This window comes from Drosophila hydei, unplaced genomic scaffold (genome assembly GCF_003285905.1).
Source record: "Drosophila hydei strain 15085-1641.00,03,60 unplaced genomic scaffold, DhydRS2 tig00008122-arrow-pilon, whole genome shotgun sequence".
NCBI classification, from domain to species: Eukaryota; Metazoa; Arthropoda; class Insecta; order Diptera; family Drosophilidae; genus Drosophila; species Drosophila hydei.
Genome location: NW_022045833.1, coordinates 1,722,414 through 1,742,913, shown reverse-complemented (window position 1 = coordinate 1,742,913; position 20,500 = coordinate 1,722,414). Strand labels below are relative to the sequence as shown.

The following is a 20,500-nucleotide window of genomic DNA, read 5'->3' as shown; positions in this document are numbered from 1 at the left end:
CAATTACGAGAAGTCGTCGCCGGAATTGGGTCGGCCGAGGGCGGCCTTACACTTGAAGGGGGAGTAGTTAACACATAACATTTAATATAGGGTATTTCATAAGTTTATAATCAACCCTCGCTATCGCGTGTTTCGTAAGTTAAGAAACAGCCCTCGCAATTGCGACACTGCATACTTTGTATCAGCGCGCTATAACTGCAATGGTCAGCGGCGGTAACCAGATACTTTTGTTTACTGCAAGAGTTTCCGTTATTGCCTAAGATTGCTGAGTCGGCTTGCCGACCATGACATTGTGGTGTGATGCGAGTTTTGGCTTAGCTTAAGTGAAATATTCTATGTAGCTAAAAATCAGTTTTGCATTGAAGTTTGAAGAATAAACCCGCACTACTCCGGCACACCGCCGTAATCAAATTGTTATATTTCTGATCATTGCTGAGCCACAAGGCCAGTTAATAGAAAAGGGGGTGAAGTCAAACCCTCCAACATAATCATCATAAGAAGATTATAATTACCCGATCAACGCTGGACCTGCCACCGACGCCTAGCTCATAGCTGGACCAGCAACTTATTGATTAAGACTATAAATACCCGATCAACGCTGGACCTGCCACCGACGCCTAGTTCATCGCTGGACCAGCAACATATTAATTTATACAAAAAATAATAAATATTATGAAAAACTTCAGCACAATAAATAAGAATGCGGCAAGCAAAAAATTGGAAGTAAAAAATTAATTAAACAAAATAATATATATTTAATAGTATATTATGCAATAAAAAACTTCTTCAGAAAAATAAATAAAATTAACAAATGCTTCAATTAAATATTTAAGCAATAATAATTTCTGGAACATTCCACAATAATTATAAAACAATAGAACTACAAGAACCTTCAGGAATCTTCAAGAAAATGCCGAAAGTAAATGCAACTATAAATGAAAATAAATTGACAGACAAAGAATCAACTGAAAAATATATTTTATATAATATTTATAATATTAAAATATATTATATATATATATATGTTACAAATAGCACAAACTATAAATTTAAAAAAAAAAACAAATGATGCCCTACTTAAATATATTATATATTCTAAACTCATCAAATCAACGAAGCTCAAGTTACAAACAAAAGACATCTTGAAGGAAATACCAATGCAGCTGGAGAATCGATGGCAATGAAGTTCAGATCAGCTACTGACACATGTGACAAGCCTACATCATCTTCAACCAATACTATATCATACATATTTATCAGAGGCATTACGACAATATCTTCCACTTGCACTTCAATTAATTTGTGCCTTTTTTAGTTTCATTTTTCTCTTCAGTTTTGTTGCTGTTTTTTCGTTATGAAAGCTATAAATTTGTTGGTCTAACAATATTCTTGTTAAAAATTTCCACACAAAAAAAATATATAATTAGTAATGCTTAAGAGAACCACAACCAAAAAAACCAATGTAAAATCGAGAAATTTTTAACAATCTATATTGCCAATATCAGGCGTGTTTTTGTTATAGAAATGAATTTGTTATTGATTTAAGTTCGTTTAAAAAAAAAAAAGAATTTCGTTTTCATTTTCCAATTTTTAGGATTTCATTTCGGTTTTCATTTATTTCATTCCATTTTTATTTGGTAAGTTTTTGACTTTAATTTTAATTAATTACCTTTTTCTTTGGTTTTTTACGAATTTTCAATTGGTAAGTTTTTAGTTTCAAAGTTTTATTTTGTTTGTGAGACATTTAAAATTTATTCAGTTACTTAAAATTTTTAATTTGGTAAGTCCAAAACCTTATTTTTAATATAATTCTCATTTAGTACTTCTGAATTTAATTTTTTAGTATTTATTTCTACTTATTTATTATTTATATTAATTTTTATTCATATGCTATAGTTTATTGAAAAATTTTTGTTTTATTATTATTTATTTTTAATACCTTTTCTTTATGTTCAATATTACTTTAAAATGTTTATATATATTTTTTTGTTTATTTTATTTTTAATCATATTTTATTTTTAATTTCCTTTCTTATTACAATTGACATTATTTTGTTTTAAATATGCCTTTTTTATCATTTGAATATTTTAAGTTTTTATGGCTTTTAATTTTTTCAAATCAATTTATTTTGTTATTTTTATTATTTATTATCAATTAAATGTTTGTTTTTATTTTTTTTAAATATATATATTTTTTCTTATTTATTTAAATAATTTACATTTTAAATAGTAAATTTATTTGTCTTTTTTAATTTATGATTTTATTTTTAGTTTTAATTTTATTTTTAGTTTTAATTTTACTTTACACATTTATTTTATACTATGTTTTACTGTTTTAATTTATTTCAAATGTTTTCCCAAAATTCGGTTTTAATTTCCCAATAAATTTATAAAAGAGTTTATTTTTTATTCATTTTTGTTTCTTTTGTGAGTTTAATAGAGTTTATTTTTTATTAATTTTTGTTTCTTTTGTGTGTTTTATATATTATTATTTTTTGAATGTTTTTTAATTTTCTGTGCTTTTTTTTTAATTTACCAATTTTATTATGTTTAAAATTCTCTTATTTGCAATATATTTTATTTTTATTATATTTAATTAATAATATTTTTTTAAACCTTTGATTTACATTTTTTCTTAATGTTTTCTTTTTTATTTCTAATTTATATATTATTTTTGTTCATATTTGTTTTTTTTTTTTGTTTTAATAATGATTTATATTATTTTCTTTCGAATTTTTAATAAATATTTTGTTTCTTATGCAGTTATATTTTATATATTTAGTTTTGTCTATTATTTTTTTCCTGTTTTTGCTCAATTTATATTGTTTTTAATTTCATATTTTATATATTTTATTTATTTATTTGCAAAATTTTTATTTTATATTATTATTTACATTATTATTATATTATATTATATTTTTATATTTTTGCTCATTTTGTATTTTATTTAAATTCATATTTTTGTTCTAATAATTTGTTATCTTAATTTACTTTTTATATTTTTCATAATTTCTTCAATTTTTTCCTTTCGATTCCGGCCTTACATATTCACTTTATTGCTTAGCTCTAATGAAATATCTAATTGTTTCCTAATTGGGCTTCTCTTTAATGTAATTCATAAGCTTTGTGCGCTTAATGCCGACAAGACCTACTACCTTTTGAATAAACTGTACTTCCAATATAATTTTTGTGTTTTACTGAAATATTTGCGGATCGTTTTTTGAGAATCTTTTGAATTGTTTATTGAGCAAATTGCAAAGTCGTGGGCATAAATACTTTATAATTGTAGCTTAGGAATTAGACACATAAATAGATAGAGATTATGTTAAGCCACGCCTACAAGGCGGCTGCTGCGGTTGCGCGTTTGCAGTCACTGCTGCGCTGCCTTCGCCTGCGCATCCGGGCCAGGATTGGCCTGCGACTCGCTGGGATTGGGCGCCGTTTGGGCCGCAGCTGCTGGCATTTGGGCGCTACCATTACCACCACCATCACCATTTGAGCCGGCTGCATCGGTCGGGCTCTCCGGAACCGCATTGCTGTCCCGGTCGAACAAATAGCTGCCGCCTAGAGGGCGTGGTCGGCCACCATAGGAAGAGCTACAAGGGGCGACAAGAGAGCAAGCCTATCTTAATGATTTTTACAATTCCACCCAGCATCGCATGCTACTAATCTACACAGCTAAACGAAGTCGAAGAGTGGGTGAGGGTCGAAGAGTTATTCAGCTGTGGCCACTCTGCACCCACTGCAACTTACCTCTGTGGATCACGCTCTCTATCTCGACCGCCGCCGCCACCGCCACCGCCACCTGAACTGCTGCTCGCACTACCCGCAGAATTGCTGCTGCCACCAGCAGCACCACCACCACCACCACCATTACTGCCGCCCATTGAACTCTGCTTATCCTGATCGCCCAGATACGTCCAGCCGCCCTGGCCACTGGGCTTGCCCATGACTGTGGTGTGGCCGCCGCGATAGCCGTCGCTGTCGATGGCCGAGGAGGAGACCTTGGTGCCGCGATCACCGTATGGGCAGTTGCTGATCAGGTGGCCGCATGGCGAGGCAGCGCCAGACGATTGGCCGCGTTCGCGATCGTAGACGGGCTGAGCGCCGGAGCGACGATCGTCGTCATCCCTAGCAAAATAATAGCCGCGGCCCGAATTATCGAAGCCCGACTGACCTCTGGGCCGGCGGCAAAAGGCCATTTGGATGGGTGCGTGGGTGCAGTTTAAGTGGGACAGAACAGGACAGTGGGTGAGGTTCAAGTGCAATTAAATCCACAGATTCGTAATTGGCGTAGAGTATCCAGAGTTCATGTTGTTGTGGTGTTTTGTGTGTTAAGTAAACGTAGTTGTTGATCGTGTTGTTGTTGTTGTTGTTGTTGTTGTTGTTGTTGTTGTTGTGGTATTGTTGTATGTAAGTAGAGAGCAAGAGCGTTAGAGTTGTCAACACAAAAATAAAACTAATAAAAACAAAGAAATAAAAGTAGTAGAGCAGGATAGCGATACCTGTAGGTCTCATCCCATGGACGATAGTTGCGAAAATCATACCTTGAATAGTAGCGATCGTAGGGATCGTATCTGTCATAGCTGGTACGTGAACGATCATAATAACGATCTGCAAATAGAGTTTATTAAGAGCTGCACGGAATTGCAGAGTTACAACGCTACGCACCGCGTGAACTGTCACGATCGCCGTAGTAACGATCTCTGCTATCGTAGCCGGAGTAACTGTAGCCGGAGCCGCGATCATAGCCAGTCGAGCCACGTCTATAATAATCATCGTATCCTCTGCCCTCGTAGCGATCGTAGGTGCGTGGCGAGTAGCGATCATCGCGACTATAGTATCTATCCGCGTCACGATCTCTGCCGCGATCCTCGTAACGATCATAGGAGTAATACCAGGAGCTGCGCGGCTCGTCTCCACTGCGACTTGAGTAGCCGCTGCCGTAGCGATCACCGTAACGATCGCCGCTGCCATAGCGATCGCCGCTGCCATAGCGATCGCCGCTGCCATAGCTGCTGTAATAACGATCCTCATAGCAGCGCACGCAGCGTGATTGACGACTCTTGCCACTGCCGCGCAGCACCGAGTCCAAGACGCCGGCAGAGCCCGTTGTCACTTGCTTGTCATTGCCAGTGGGCGTGGCGCTGCGCGACTCAGGTCCTCGCGACGAAGCCTGGACACAGACAACGGCCAGGCAAAGCAGCTGCAAAAGAGTTGAGAGTTGTGTTGCGTGATCATTAGCTGATTGTTTATGGATAGATTTCACAGTCCAACGACCAACTGGGCCAAAGCCCTCAGCCTCCAATCATAATTGACGAAAGTACTGGCAAAGTGCTGCTCGAAATACAAAGCGATCATCAGCAGCGTTATTATCATCATTAAAAAATGGACACTCGTCGGCAGCGAGCGTGAAATATGATCAATGGACGGTGCGAGCGAGCGAGCGAGTTTGGCTTTTACCTGCAGCTCGGGCCAGCTAGCTTCGATTATGCAATAATAGAGCATAGATTAGGGCTCAACTGGCGGCCAACACCTCGCGCACACATATGGCAATAGTAATAATAATAAAGTTCAGATAATAATAATAGATATATAATTAAAGCGCACAACCAAAAACTCATATTCATATGCATAAAATAGCATTGACATAATTTTATTTTCATTCATGGCTGGAATCATAAAGTTCGCTTGCCCAGCTCGCCCCCTCTCTCTCTCTCTATCTCCATCTCTCTCTCGCTAATCATGAATATATGCTGGCGAGCTGCTCCGCTACGCTTTGCTAGTCAAGCATCAGGAACAACTTCCGCTTGGCGGGGTTGGCTATAACCAAAAAAATATTAAAAAAAAACTCCAACTGGCCAATCGGTGAATCTCGAGTTCGTGACTTCTCGCTGAGTGTGGGCGCTCTTTATTAGAATAATTATACATATATATATTTATTTATATATATATTAGCAAATATTAACGCTCAGCATATTTTGGCAGGGAATTTATGAATAATTTGCCACTTACATAATATTCAACGAAATTTCTATAAATATTACATCATAGAGCGAGAGTTATGCGTGAGTTCTCTACGGACTCATTGCACAATGCGTAGGTCAGCAATAGGATTTTATAATGAGTATTGAAGCTATCTGTCTATATCTATAGACTAGCTTCAAATTCGAAATAAACTAGCTCTAAACTCTGAGCAGAGTCTGTGAGTTATTGAGTGGGGCAATCTCTCTGAACTAGCTCTATATATTTTGATATATCTATGAATCAGTTTAGGTTTATCGGCAGCTTAAAACATCAGAACTAAGTTCACATGAGTTAACTAGTTCTTAATTGATGAGCTTCTTACTTAGAACTAGTTTAAACATGTTAACCTAGCTCCGAAGTTCAATCTATCTATAGCTTTATGAAGCGTACTCTGCTTGATATAGGCTTAGCTTGTTGAGTTTATAGTATATATAGATTATAGCTAGAGTATATCAACTATATATAAAGCTCACTTAATTACTGCTTTGCATAAGCTGTATATAGTAATATATAACTATAATAATAATATATATATAAACTCGTCTATATAAATATGTTTATAGAACTCAGGTAAGGTTAGGTAAGACTGGAAGTAGGTAAGGTTGTTCTAAGTTCTCTTGACTGCTGCGGAGGTTTAGTACTGCCAACTTGTTCCAAGAAAATTTACTTTAAGTGCGCAAAGTATAGATATATATATTAAAAAAAAATTTGTGCAAATTTATATTATATATTTATAAAATAAAATTAGCCATTTTATTAGTTTTTCCCTATTTAGGCTGTGATCTCCTTACATAAAGCTAATTTTATATCAACTCAAATCATCCATGCATTACATTTTTATAGCTTTTTATATATTATTGAAATGTAAAGTTTGTTTTTTCTAAATATTCTACTCAGCATCGTGCTGTAAATTCTGGTAAATATTTAAATTATACAAATTTAATTTCAGCATTTGCATATTAGCGTAATATAATATATAATTTAACTGAGGCAGAGTTTTTAATATAATAAATAATACAATAAAAAAAACCATAAAAAATAATTAATTAATTAGCTTGACGTCAGACAAATAATAAAAAATAAATTAAAAAATCTGTAGAAATATGAGTTGGATATCTAATCGCAATATAATTTTTAAAAAATTTCTAGAAATTTATATATGAATACTCAAAGACTAAAAATTTTTACATAGAAATTATTTTTAAAATATTTTATTTTTCATTATATATTTTCTAAATATTTCTTTATTTATAATAACTTTGCTAAAATTGAAAAAAAAATCTGTTCTTTAATATATGAATTTTCAAAAACTAAACTTTTTTAACTAAAATGAATTTTAAATAAATTTTTTTTTTTAATTTTTTAAGCTTTAAAATCTAAATCTGCAGAGACTCCAAACTTTCTTTGTCTTAAATAAATTTTTAAATATTTTTGAACATTTTTAATTCACAATTTAAGTTTTGTTGTTAATTCTTAACTCACCAATTGCAGCACATGCATTTTGTAGTTTTTATATATTTTTTTTTGGTTCACTCTATTTATCACTTCCACAAATGTTTATTTTCGTAGTCAGGCACGTGCGGAGAGAATTTATAGAGCTGGGCTCTCGAATCCTTGGCGCGATTTCGAACAGGTGATTTGGATTTGTGTATTGCTGGCAACAGAATTGAAAACACGAATGTGCTGCTGAGCTCTGTGGCACGGGTATTTATTTGAATTCGTTGAAACTAGAACCCAAACCGAAACCGAACTCGAAAAACTCACACAGAGAGACGCACTGAAGCGCGATATGGAGCTAGCGGGTGGCGGAGGCTATGCTCTATGTAGATCCAAATAAACTCTGGTATTCGTGGTTGAGGTGTTGGCATTTCGTTGGAGCTGGGGCTGTGGCTGTGGCTGTGGCTGTGGCTGTAGCTGTGACTGTGACTGTGGTTGTGGCGCCGTTTTGTCACTTCACCTGCAACACCTTGGGTGTGGGCCAAAAGCCTGCCTGAATGGGAATCAACACAGAGTCGGAATTGTGAATCAGTTTTCGTGGTTTTCATGGTCAGTTTGGCATTCGAAGAATGACAAGAGGATGTTTTGTTGCGCACCCACCTACCTGTCATTATTATTTTTTGGCGGCCAATTAAAACACCTCGATTTTTTCTCGCATTGCGTAATGGTCAAGCGAATTCCTTCCCAGTCTCTGACTCACAATAACTGGATAAATCTTGGATTAAAGGCGTGAAATTAGCATTTGCTAATTGCGCTAGATTCAAATACATTTTTCGGCTCTTACATAACCCAAGACCGTGACCATGAAAAGGGTTTAAGCATAAAGCTTAACAAGACCGCCGGATGGAATCACTTAATAAATGTAGTAGATCTACAGATGACACAGCTGCATGCTCTTCTAAACATAAATAATGAAGAAGTGGATGAATGAGAATTGCATAGAAGGGTGATGTTGAAGTGTGTTATATTTAAGTGGGAAAGAGTTGAGCTTATCAGGAACTAAGGAATGAGTATAAGGAGATGGGATAATAGACGGAAGAGAAGAGATAGAAGAAGAAATGAGAAGTGAACAGAGAAAAGAAGAGAAGTTAGAATGAGAGAAGAAGAGAGATTAAAGAAAAGAGACAGAGGAAAAAAGACAAAAAAGAAGAGAAACTAAAAGGCAAGTAGTGAAATTAGAAAAGAAGTTAATATAGGATAAGAGTAATGAAAGTAGGGAGAACAAATTTAAAAAAAATAATAAATAACACCATGAAGAAGTAGACAAGTGGATGAACATAAAAATATCAAATTTATGCATATAATTTAATTTAAATTAATTAGTTTTTATTTTTCCATCTTTCAAATTTCATTTATCCAAAATAGTTTAAGATCATAGAAAAAATAATATAAAGATATGCCTAATTCAGCTTATGAAAATCGCATAGAAGAGCGGCAAAAATCTAGAAAATAATCTACACAAAATAACTCTAGTTCTATATGAAAGCTCTACAAACAGTTTGCGAAAGTTGTAATGCTCTCGGCTAGAGCAGCGTACTACGAGCATAGTAAAAATATCATTTGAACTTTACGCTAGAGTGAAATAAAAGCCCACAGCTGCTCCTGCGGCTGTTTTTCTTTTTTTTCGGCAGCGTCATCTTCTTCTTCTGCTACGTCGTCTGCATGTGCACTGAACCCCAAATGGAGGTCGTTGGCATTCACTCAACTCAGCTCGCATAAGTCCGCACATCTATAAAATTTACAACGGCGACAAGTTTAATTAAACGATTTAATTTTGTTTATCTAATGCGAGCAGACGCAGTTTATATATGTATGTATATATACACACACATATATATATATATATATATAGGTTCACTATATGATACAATATGCTAAATATGTTTGGTTTGTGTTTCTCGTTTGTTTGTCTTTGTTGTTGTTTAAGATTGCATCTAGTTCGCTTCATGGAAGAACAATTTGTCATACGACTACAGAGTAAAGTTAATTTTAGTTTTAGTTAATTATCTAGGCGTCTAAGAAACAGATTTAACAATTATGCTAGTTCAACGATTGGCTAAATACAAGTTATTGTCACATTGTGGCTAACTAGATTGTAAGCAGTGGCCTGTATTCCAAAAAGATATCACGAGTGGGCCATTGCAGCGGCAATCTCGTCCTGAAAGGCCAGAAAGCCCAGCTGGGCATGAGATGCCTCATTCAATGCGCGCGAACGTATGCAGGCGCGATACTGATCCGCACTAAGTGAACCGGTGCAAATCTGTAAGACAAAAAAAGGAGCGTCAATCAGAATACGTTTGGCCAGAGCTACTCTGTTTGGCTTACCTTGGTGTGCCAGCGATGAAAGATGCCGGGATCTGTTGCCCTTACGATCTTAATTTTTGATCTGACATATTTTCGATAGAGCATCACATCCTCCCCACCCCAGCCAACGATTTCCTCGTCAAAGCCGCGTATTTGCAGGAAATCCGAGCGATATTGGCAGGTCATGCCATAGCCAAAGTCACGCCAGAAGCCAGTATCCCTGGAGATGACCAGCTGCTCCTCCTCGCTGGGCAGAATTTTGCCCTGCAGCGTATAGACAACATGTGGATTGTAGAGGCTAAATACCACGGGATAGTAAACCTAAGAATGGAAAATAGTTAGTCAAGTCGCTTTGCTTTATATTGCCAACTACCTTCTTGCCCGGCGCCGTATTCCAGCGACAACGCTCCAGAAATTTGGCTGTAAAGACAATATCCACATCGCACATGAAGAGCAAAGCATCTTGCATTGCCTTTGCTGCCTGCGGCGGAATGTGCTCGGCGCCCAGTCGTAAGGCTTTGGCTGTAAGGGCAATTATTAGTAGGTTATCTAAGACAGACTCTAGCTGCCACTCACCTCTACTGAATGTTTCATTCAAGGCAACGAGCTGCACACGTTTAGCACCTCCTGCAATTAGCTGGGCTTCCTTAAGTCCCGCCTCGCCAAAGTAGACGACAACCAGGTGCAGGCGCTGATCAGCCAGTTTGTTTAGCCTCTGTACAAAACTGCGAAAGCTGCGCAGTCGTCCAGAGAGTGGCAGGATTACATGTATGATGGGACTGGCAGCCACCTCCGAGAGCTGCACCGTCTGCAGTGGAGCAAAGGGTCGCATGATTAGTGCTTTGCGCACGACATTTGTCTGATGCTTGATGCTCTGGAAATACAACTCATACTGGCTGCCCGTTGTGGGCTCCGTACGGTAAATGCCCTCGACAAAGTCATCCAGCGTGTAGCGGCCCAGTTCGGTGGCTGCGAGTCCTTTGGCTCTGGCACGCGCCGTATGATTGCGATTTAAACTCTCGAGCGCCTTGTTAACAGCCTCCAGGAGATCGCGACGCCTGTAGCCAATGGGCTTCTCCACGACACGCTTGCCCAGACCCAGATCAATAGGATAGACGCGCGTGAAGGTGAAGTGATTAAACGGAATCATCTCGTATTCATTATTGAGGGGCAGCCCGTGAAGTATCTCAGCGGCGCCCACCTGTTTGCGTATGTAGCTGCTGCAGTCGTAGTGATGCGTCAGCGAGGCAATCGTGGTGTCTGACTGGTGCAGATGCGAGTTACTATTGTTGTTGTTGCTGTTGGAGGAGGCTGTGGCGGAGGAGGGGGAGTAGCCACTGCTCTGCAAGGGCAACCGGACCGGTAGTCCATTGTTGCTGCGATTGCTCTGCACGAGCACAAGCTGAGCACGTAGCGTGAGTACCTCGTGCTTGAGACGCTCGATTTCCGCATCCCGAGAGCTCAGTGCATAAGTATAGCCATTTGTCTCGCTGGGATTGGGAGGCGAATCTTTATCCGTTTGTGAGGTCAGCTCATCGAAGCCCCATTTCGTTAGAATGACAATCGAAATAACAGTTACTAGCGCAAAAAGCAACAGGAGTCGCACTAGTAACCTGGAAGCCAGCGAGTTATGCATTTTCCATGTTACATTTGGCAATTATTGCTGAAAAATTATTCATTTTTAAATTATTCGCCATTTAAAAAGTTACAGCGTTGCCGGACTGTCAAATAGTGCGCAAAAATAAGTCTGCGGCGAGCGCAGTTTTATTAACAGCGCTGCTATTCATAGGCTGTAAACGCTGCTCAAATATGCGTCTGCGTTGAACGCAATGTTAATTACATCTCTGTTAGGCTACCAGCAACAAGCACCATTTTTTCATTAACAGCCTGTAAAAATTGTCAAGCAAAACACAACGTTGCCTTACAGATTTTTTTATTAATCAAAATCAAAAGAAAATTAAAAAACCACACATAAAACATTGAAACGGAACAGAAACAACAAAATAAACGCACAACAAGCATATTCCAGGTAAGTGTATTTTTGGCTAAATAGGGCGAGGCCGACAACGCAATGTAAATATTGTGCGTTGGCAGGCGGCTGCGAAAAATTCGACGAGCAACAAGTTTTTTTTGGTGCTGCTAGAGCTGGCACTGCTGTCACTGTTTGCTGCGTCACTGTGAAGAGTCGCGGTTCAGTGGGTCAGCTTAGTTGGTTTGTGGAAGCAACCAAGTCAAATTAACGATTGATGCGCTAATGACAATGGCAATTATTTCCACTATTAACAGCTACACTTCTTATTGTGAACTTTACACAGTGCGCAGTGTGACCAAGCAGCGTTGTACCCATTGCCGCTCATCACTATTTTTGTGCTAGTTCAAGTTCGAAAATTGTATGATTCATAAATGGACAAAATGTTGCATAGATAAGATGTACTTCTACATGTCAATGTAGTTTTTTTGTTGTGTATATTGTTACGAAGTGCGTGTGTGTGTTTAACTTTGTTAATCGCGAATTTTAAGTGTGTGCAGCTCTTGCTTTGCGTATGTGTGTGTGTGCATGCTTATGAGTGATTGCCTGTGCTTGTGTGTGTGTGTGTGTCTGTGCTCACCGCAATTAATTGATTCGTATCTTGAGAATCAAGCGAAATTCTCAGTGCCCCTTAAAATTAATTGGCTGTATAGATATTATATATAGGTATTTCCCTAGTACCTTCAATATGTGCTCCAGCTAGATCGCCTTTACTATATATTTCATCTAAGCCTATCGAACAGTTAGACCTTACATTTAGAACAGACTCTTTCCATATTGTTTTGTATATAATATAAACCAATATTTATTTCCGGTCTCAAATTTGTGATTCAGCTTACTTTGCGATAACTGCAATGTTATTATTATATTTAGCAATATGTATTTAGATAAAAAGCCTTGGCCATACCCTAGCCTAATCTGTGTCACTTTCTCTTGTTCATTCTCCTAATTTTGATTAATGTTGTTCCCCAAAACTGACTCAGACTTAAGAAATCTAATTTAGAATGACTAGCATTGAAAGTAGTTTCTAAACATGCCCTAAATGCCAGGGTATATAGTAGCCAATCAATCAAATTGCCTTTAAAACAAAGAACTTTTTGTTTAATATTTGTTCTTTGCTTATTTCGCAGCGCAGAAAACACACTTAAACAAGCATAAAGATGGAGAATAACGAGGCGCCCGCACCTTCCGGTTCGAACAACAATGAGTAAGTAAAACTGCCAAAAGCTGGATCCAGAGCTAGACGAGCCGCTGCATGGACAATTGAAATAGAAATTGAAAAGCGCAACGCACAAATGCAAGCCCCATATAGTCGAATCGACTTCTGATGTCATAGTATCCAATTATAGTGAATGCATTCCAATCGAATGTTGGGTGCTGGCATTCGTGCGTTGCACTAAGTCGCAGTATTGCTTCCCTGCCGCCACATATATAATATTATACAGTTTTCCCATACTTCCGCCGCCGCCAAATGCCTCGTCATCCAACTACAACTACAACAACGACTCGGCCAACAGCAACAACAATGCGGCACAGAAACGCCTGCAGCAGACACAGGCCAAAGTGGACGAAGTGGTGGGCATAATGCGCGTCAATGTCGAGAAGGTGCTCGAACGTGATCAGAAATTATCGGAGCTGGGCGAGCGAGCCGATCAGCTGGAACAGGGCGCCTCACAGTTCGAACAGCAGGCATGCAAACTAAAGCGCAAGCAATGGTGGGCCAACATGAAGATGATGATCATTCTGGGCGTCATTGCCGTCGTCTTGCTCATCATCATAATAGGTAAGACTTATCGATCAGAAGTGATCAAAGCGCTCGTGCTTATGCTTCAATCTTCAGCTAACTAATTGGCTTGTAATGCAACGCTATGCTTAAGTGTATATAATATGTACTTTGATTATTAAGTTAACTGGAAAAGGTTTAATGCGCTTGCCTACACTTTGCTTAACATAGTTTTAAGTAGTATACTAAGTACACACACACACACACACACAAACACGTAATTGTTAACAACTTTCACACAACACATTGCTTAATAATTTTGTATATATTCAGACATAATTGTATAATGGCGAGAAGTAGAGTTCTCTGACAGCAAACTGCACATATTTATACGGCTAATCAGTATTACTAAGTCCATGTATATGTATTGTATACACAGTCTTGATAAGGAGTTGCTTTGTCTCCATGCAAGCTACGTAGTCTGTCAGTCAGGCAGCTTGAAAATACTTCGTTTCTCTCCAGTTTTATATTTCTATCTAGATATTTTAAAATATAATATTTAATGCAATTACACTCACCTCGGGAATTGGCTATGAAAATGCTCTTATCACACATCTGTCACCTGTCTGTCAGCCCGTGCAAAAGATAACTTTTCTGCACTTATTTAACGTTTGTCTGTCTGGGTTATGGTTGAAGTTAATTATTATTGTCGATTTAACTGGCGTGGATAAACGCGCACAACTAACCCCCAATCGATTGCCATCTTTTTTTTTTCAACAATGTTTCATTTTTATTTACTTGCAGTGTCGATTTACAATTGATAAACAAAAGAAAAAGAAAAAGAAAAAGTAAAAAGTATAAGAAAAACATATGCAGCAGGGCAACTTGTTGCGCTTACCCAATACATACGCATAACTCTAAGGCAGCTATCAACATCAACACATACATATACACATACAGCTGTGTGTGTGTGTAGAAAGAACAAAATTTTAGTTTAAGCAAAAAGGTAAAACAATTCGTTGCGTGTGCTCCATGTGCTAATTAGCTGTTTATTTGCTCAGATACTAAGCGAACGATTACTTTGCTAAACGGTCGTGTGTAGTTAATTTTAAGACCCTTGGACTTTGCAACAACAGTAACTGTAAATATATATATATGTATATGTATATATGTGAGACTGTAGTCGGGTACATTAATGTCCAATGAAGTTCTAAGCCCTAATATAAACGTTTCTTTTGCCTGACCTTTTGCAGTGTGTGCTTTGCCCTCGGGCAGCAGCGGCAGCGATCATGCTGCAAAATCCGTTACCGAGGCGCCCCATTAGATGGAGTCGCCCTCCCTCCAACCCGCTAGCACCCGGAATCGAAGTCAACGAACAGCACCTGTATGGCAATTTCTTATGGAGGACTTGCTGCTGCCTTCTTCGTATTGGCCTTAAGCGCAACAATTATATTTAACACAATGAAAACTGTGTCTAAAGCAGAAAAAAAAATAACATAAAACATGTAAAACACTTAACTGATTGTTATATATATACTTTTTAATCCTAAATGTTAAAAAATTCAACATTTTCACATATGTATTGTAACAAATTGATGTAACAACAACAACAGGCACAACGCACAGCTGTGTGTATGTGTGTGTGTGTGCGAGTGAGTGAGGTTTTCCTTATGCATAAAGCAGTCGCTTACTCCGGCACAAATTGAATGTTAACTGTTTCCGTATTTAGTTCAGCTAAGATTACACGCACTTGGCACATGTATTAGAAAATAGTTTGTAACTTAAAGCCACACAACACAACACGCACGCACGCACACAAACACATTTTTTATATGGCTACTATATATGTTTATGGATATATATCTGTATAGATCTATTATACACTTATACACATAAATTTATATATATATTTATATATTTTGTAATTACACCTCTATATGAAATGGCATGTATTTGATATAATTTCGTGGCGAACGTGCGACATAAATTTGCTTGAATGAATCGCGAACATTTTGTGCAGATTGATGTGAAATAGTATTATTTACATATTTATCTACGAACTTTCTGCTACAAATTTTATTCTGTCGCTGCGCTGAAAACTTTTTTTTTGCTATCGATTTTAAGCCACGAAAAACTACGACAAGGACGAAGGCCCAAACACTGAATGGCGAATGAATACGAGCACGAGAAAAGTCGATTACAAACTGGCTTCAAACTGGAGCACAAATCAGGAACACGAGGAAGATCTGCTAATGACTCGTCCTCTGCAACAGCAGCAGCAGCAGGCAACAAAAAGTTCCCAATTTGCATTTGCAATGTTCCCGAACTAAATGTTATGGAGGCAAAGTTTATGTCGCGTGTGTGTGTGCGTGCAACAGCTGTTGTTGAGCACTCATAGGCGCATGCGCTACATGGAAATGGCAACACTGCCAGCCAGGCGACTGGACGCTACCTGAACGATAAGTGCGTTTTGATCAAATCGATGCCAGCTGCTGTCGTCCACACGTAGCTCATGTACAGGGCAAAGATGTTCAAATAATATAGCTGACCGATGAGTATGTGATCGGCGATGTCCTCCGACTGATAAAATTTCGGCTTTCGTATCGAGGCAGCAAATACAATAACAAACTGCAACAGAGGCGAGGCTTGAGCTAAACGAACGTTTTTTCGATATTCCAAATAACACTATGGCAAAAAAGCTCTCAGTTGTATCGAGCTTCAAAGCTAAAGCTCTTTAAATTCAAGTTATTTTATGTAGGACAAGTTTGACTTAAGTTAAAGCTTGATTTTAAGTACGAGATTAGCTTAAAGTCTAATTGTGATGCGAGCCTCGCGGAGCTAGAGTTTATAACTTAAAGCTTGGTTGAGCTTTAAGTAAAAAAAGCTTTAAATGCGTGTGAAGTTGAACTTGTTCTTGACAAATTATCCTATAGCTTTAAGTGATATCGATGTAAATTTGATAAAAGAGCTTTCAGTTCATAAAGCTTTACGTACGCGAAGCTGTGAGATACATCAAAGCTTTAAATTGAAATCCTTTAAGTGATATTTGCTTAAAGCTTGACTGCTACTTTAACAGTTTGCTCAACGTGATATATATAGATTTTTAAGAAGCTAAACTAGAGAGCTTTCAATTCAAACTTTCTTCGAGTGCCTCTAGTGTTATTTGGTAGGAAGTAACGGCACTTACAATATTTGACATGACAGTGTAAATGAAGAGCGCCGGAAACTCGATCGATATATGCTTCATCTCTGCACAGACGATGATGCCAAAGCACGTCAGCACATACATACGCTCACTCCAGCGTATCACATTGTGGCGTGACACCTGTGAAAGGGGGCAGAAGTCAAGCAATAGAATGATCTAAAAGAACACTTGGAATTCACTACGAAGAGTCCACGTTGATGGGCTACAGCGCAGTTGCCATAGATGAAACTAATGGCCATGACAACGAAGGTAAGCGCCCAGGATACGACCAGGGAAATAAATGGAGCTGTCTTAGCGGGCTTCATTATTGAAATGGTATTCACCTCGTACTATAGAAAGGGAGACACAGGAATATAAAGAGTATCCCCACAACTCACTCTCTTGGCTTACCGTCCAGATTCCGACAAATAAACGTATCCATTTCGATTTGCGCTCGAGCATGCTATAAAAGAACACATACAGCTGTATCGATATGAAGCTGACAAAGAAATTCATCAAGCTGACGTAGTAATGCTTGGTGAGAAACCGCTTGAGGGATTCGCTGCGGAACGCATAACATGGAATTAAGATCAACATATATATATAAATGAATTCAGCTCTCTCTCTCGCTCACATCTCCATTATGGCCACGACCTGAACCTGGCCGAACAATAGCATTAATATCGTCACAACATACGTTTGTTTCAGCTTCGTTCTCGCAGTCTGCTGCTCTGGAGTATCTGCGATTTCCATTTGTGGCACGTATTTTTGTACTTAAGCAACTTTTTAATTTGTATAAAGAGTATTAGTGCAAGCAACAAATAGAAAATATAAACAGATTAGACGACGCCAACTCTGACGATGCCTAGATGAAATTGCAGTTGGGAGTGCCCGACTACGAGATACCGTGACTTTGCTTTACTTTGTAGTTAATTGCTTAACAATGCCAGGAGTCAAGCCAGCGACCTCTTGGCAACTGAACTGACTTTGGCGGGAGTCGAACCTGCAGCCTCTTGACAACAAAACTGACTTTGCCTAAAGTCGAACCTGCGTTCCCCTGACAAAAATGCATCTCATTCAATCGCAAAGCGTCGCAACTTTGAGTGATCCAATTTCTGCTTCTCTAACTTACAAGTTAATTATCTATATATTCTATTAAATATGTGGCTCATTTACATTTAGTCTATATTTGCAAGTGAATTTTAAGAATATTTTAAAAATCTAAAAAAAACCAAAATTGTATACGGAATACATAAAACTAGCTGCAAAATTTAAAGACTCTAGCTAAAAGATATAATTTAATAACCGAAGTTCGATAAGGTCTTTAATCGATTGTTATCGATTATTTGAAACAAACTAGACCATTTATAAATTTAGACAACTCAAGAGCCAAAGATCAAAGCTGGACCTGACCAAGAATATTCATGGTCTGCAGTTGCACTTAGGCATTTCCCATAGATATGCATACCTTTATGATATTATAGAACCCTTGTCAATATTTCAAAACAAGTTGGCATTTAATACTCAGCTCTCTCTCTCTCTCCGAGCAGGTTTGCCCTTTCTCGAACTGAAATCAAAAATGCTTTGATCCTTGTGCTATTGAGCATTTAAATTACTAATAATATTCCTAATATCTTTTTTTAGTAACATTTTTTTTACATAAATTCTTCGTATATGTCTAAGAGAGGATAGGAAGCAATTTCAAGAAATGGGGGATGACGCTGGAAGTGAACATAGTCGACGGAAGTTCGTCGCAATCGTTTATCTGATGACTCTGCTTGTGCTACTGGTGGCGCTTGGCCAATGGCTGGCCGTTAGTTTTGTGTAAGTGGAATGAAATAATCCATAGATATGAATATATATATATATAAATATATCGGTTTTGGTCTGTCCATTGTCCAGTGACGCGCTCTGCGATGTGTTTAGAGAATTCGAATTTATCAGCGGCATCTTCTTCACGCTGTCGGTGATATTAGTCCTGATCTTCATATTTTTGGAGAAGGTTCGCGTTATGATCGCTGTGAATTGGATATTGGCGATATTAATTGTGAGTGCATTTCTAGATTTCTATATATATTTATATATATGCACATGATGCCATTGATTGTATAATCCATTAGCTTGAATTCGCCATACTGGGGATATTTGCTCTGGCTGCGCGGACCAGCTGGCCAGAGCTGGTCCTTTGGTTTTTGATATGTGTCCTTTTATTATTCATTGCTATACTCGTAGGCTCGATCCTACCGGTAAGTGGCAAGCTCAGACGGCCAACCAGCTAAGCCTCACAAACCTCTTCCCTCCTCAGCATGACCTGACTCTGGATGTAGTTATATTATTTGTAATATCATTTATATTCCTGATTGTTTCCGTATTTTTGGTGATGTTGCATCTAATGACACTTACAGCCCATTCGATTATCTTGCACCAGCTGTTCGTGAGCATTATTATTCTGACGGTAAGTGTTCAATAACGTTTATATTTTGCTATCATTCTTTCTCTTTCTCTACTCCCTCTTACTTCCAGTTTGTCATGTACCACGCTCAGACAATAAACGGAGGACGCTTTGCGGAACTGAGAGTAAACGATTATCTACTGGCAGTCATCATACTCTTCTACGATTTCATTGTGATATTCTTGTTAACATTTTACGCGCAAGTCCATTATCCGATAGTTAATCTGAACCCCCAGACGACTACGGAAGCCCCAGGAACGACAACTCCAGCAGGGGAGCCACCAGCAGATGCTCGCGCCGCCTTCCGCATCTTCTAACAATGCTCTCAGCGTTGAAATTCACTTTGCTTTCCAAATATTCCATATAGTTTACCGTACCGATTGTATTCAATTTAATAATCTGTAAAATAATTGAGCTCATTTATTAAACATTCAGTAACGACCCAACTCGCAATGTTCGATTATTTTTATCCTTGTGCATTATGAATATGGATATGAATATGAATAAAAAATGTGATTGTGAATGTGAATGTGAATGTGAATGTGTATATGAATATAAATATGAATATGAATATGAATATGAATATGAATAAAAAAATGTGAATGTGAATGTGAATGTGAATATGAATATGAATATGAATATGAATAATATATGAATAAAAAAAATGTGAATGTGAATGTGAATGTAAGTGTGAATGTGAATGTGAATGTGAATGTGAATGTGAATATGAATATGAATATGAATATGAATAAAAAAATGTGAATGTGAATGTGAATATGAATATGAATATGAATATGAATATGAATATGAATATGAATATGAATATGAATATGGATATGAATATGAATAAAAAATGTGATTGTGAATGTGAATGTGAATGTGAATGTGAATGTGAATGTGTATATGAATATAAATATGAATATGAATATGCATATGAATATGAATATGAATAAAAAAATGTGAATGTGAATGTGAATGTGAATATGAATATGAATATGAATATGAATAATATATGAATAAAAAAATGTGAATGTGAATGTGAATGTGAATGTGAATGTGAATATGAATAAAAAAATGTGAATGTGAATATGAATATGAATATGAATATGAATATGAATAAAAAAACTGAATGTGAATGTGAATGTGAATGTGTATATGAATATAAATATGAATATGAATATGAATAAAAAAATGTGAATGTGAATGTGAATGTGAATATGAATATGAATATGAATATGAAAAAAAAAATGTGAAAGTGAATGTGAATGTGAATGTGAATATGAAT

At 37.3% G+C, this 20,500-nt stretch overlaps 5 protein-coding genes across 13 annotated transcripts; 2 read left to right on the top strand and 3 right to left on the bottom strand.

The window, feature by feature from the left end:
- Positions 1–3,265: 3,265 nt before the first annotated feature.
- On the bottom strand, positions 3,266–5,378 carry LOC115483375 (loricrin). The gene is made up of 5 exons (XM_030225090.1): positions 5,327–5,378; positions 4,671–5,243; positions 4,547–4,613; positions 3,753–4,178; positions 3,266–3,595 (listed from the first exon to the last, which is right to left on the bottom strand). Exons 1-5 carry the CDS (start codon positions 5,376–5,378, stop codon positions 3,370–3,372), a joined length of 1,344 nt encoding a protein of 447 aa, XP_030080950.1. The 3' UTR covers positions 3,266–3,369.
- Positions 5,379–9,411: 4,033 nt separating this feature from the next.
- On the bottom strand, positions 9,412–15,657 carry LOC115483363 (chondroitin sulfate N-acetylgalactosaminyltransferase 1). 2 transcript variants are annotated; one of them, XM_030225050.1, is made up of 5 exons: positions 15,641–15,657; positions 10,404–11,490; positions 10,201–10,349; positions 9,849–10,148; positions 9,412–9,783 (listed from the first exon to the last, which is right to left on the bottom strand). In XM_030225050.1, exons 2-5 carry the CDS (start codon positions 11,461–11,463, stop codon positions 9,649–9,651), a joined length of 1,644 nt encoding a protein of 547 aa, XP_030080910.1. In that variant the 5' UTR covers positions 11,464–11,490; positions 15,641–15,657; the 3' UTR covers positions 9,412–9,648. The 2 variants fall into 2 exon arrangements, with proteins under 2 accessions (XP_030080910.1, XP_030080909.1); XM_030225049.1 differs by lacking the exon at positions 15,641–15,657 and adding an exon at positions 14,158–14,377.
- LOC111599560 (synaptobrevin) lies at positions 11,683–15,089 on the top strand. Of its 5 annotated transcripts, none has more exons than XR_002751450.2 (5): positions 11,683–11,856; positions 12,987–13,063; positions 13,302–13,639; positions 14,384–14,585; positions 14,833–14,914. XR_002751450.2 is itself a non-coding variant. In XM_023315334.2 (4 exons), exons 2-4 carry the CDS (start codon positions 13,017–13,019, stop codon positions 14,901–14,903), a joined length of 456 nt encoding a protein of 151 aa, XP_023171102.1. In that variant the 5' UTR covers positions 11,684–11,856; positions 12,992–13,016; the 3' UTR covers positions 14,904–15,089. The 5 variants fall into 5 exon arrangements, 3 of the variants coding, with proteins under 3 accessions (XP_023171102.1, XP_023171035.1, XP_023171350.1); XR_002751457.2 differs by lacking the exon at positions 14,833–14,914 and adding an exon at positions 14,641–14,658; XM_023315334.2 differs by lacking the exon at positions 14,384–14,585 and having other exon boundaries at positions 11,684–11,856; positions 12,992–13,063; positions 14,833–15,089.
- LOC115483364 lies at positions 15,442–17,621 on the bottom strand. Of its 4 annotated transcripts, none has more exons than XM_030225053.1 (5): positions 17,461–17,621; positions 17,175–17,325; positions 16,964–17,113; positions 16,767–16,904; positions 15,442–16,207 (listed from the first exon to the last, which is right to left on the bottom strand). In XM_030225053.1, exons 1-5 carry the CDS (start codon positions 17,514–17,516, stop codon positions 16,028–16,030), a joined length of 675 nt encoding a protein of 224 aa, XP_030080913.1. In that variant the 5' UTR covers positions 17,517–17,621; the 3' UTR covers positions 15,442–16,027. The 4 variants fall into 4 exon arrangements, with proteins under 4 accessions (XP_030080913.1, XP_030080911.1, XP_030080912.1 ...); XM_030225051.1 differs by having other exon boundaries at positions 17,398–17,618; XM_030225052.1 differs by having other exon boundaries at positions 16,967–17,113; positions 17,398–17,616.
- Positions 17,622–18,335: 714 nt separating this feature from the next.
- On the top strand, positions 18,336–19,656 carry LOC115483368. The gene is made up of 5 exons (XM_030225075.1): positions 18,336–18,587; positions 18,666–18,810; positions 18,884–19,009; positions 19,069–19,218; positions 19,287–19,656. The coding sequence occupies exons 1-5, from the start codon at positions 18,472–18,474 to the stop codon at positions 19,530–19,532; spliced, it is 783 nt and encodes a 260-aa protein (XP_030080935.1). The 5' UTR covers positions 18,336–18,471; the 3' UTR covers positions 19,533–19,656.
- Positions 19,657–20,500: the final 844 nt, after the last annotated feature.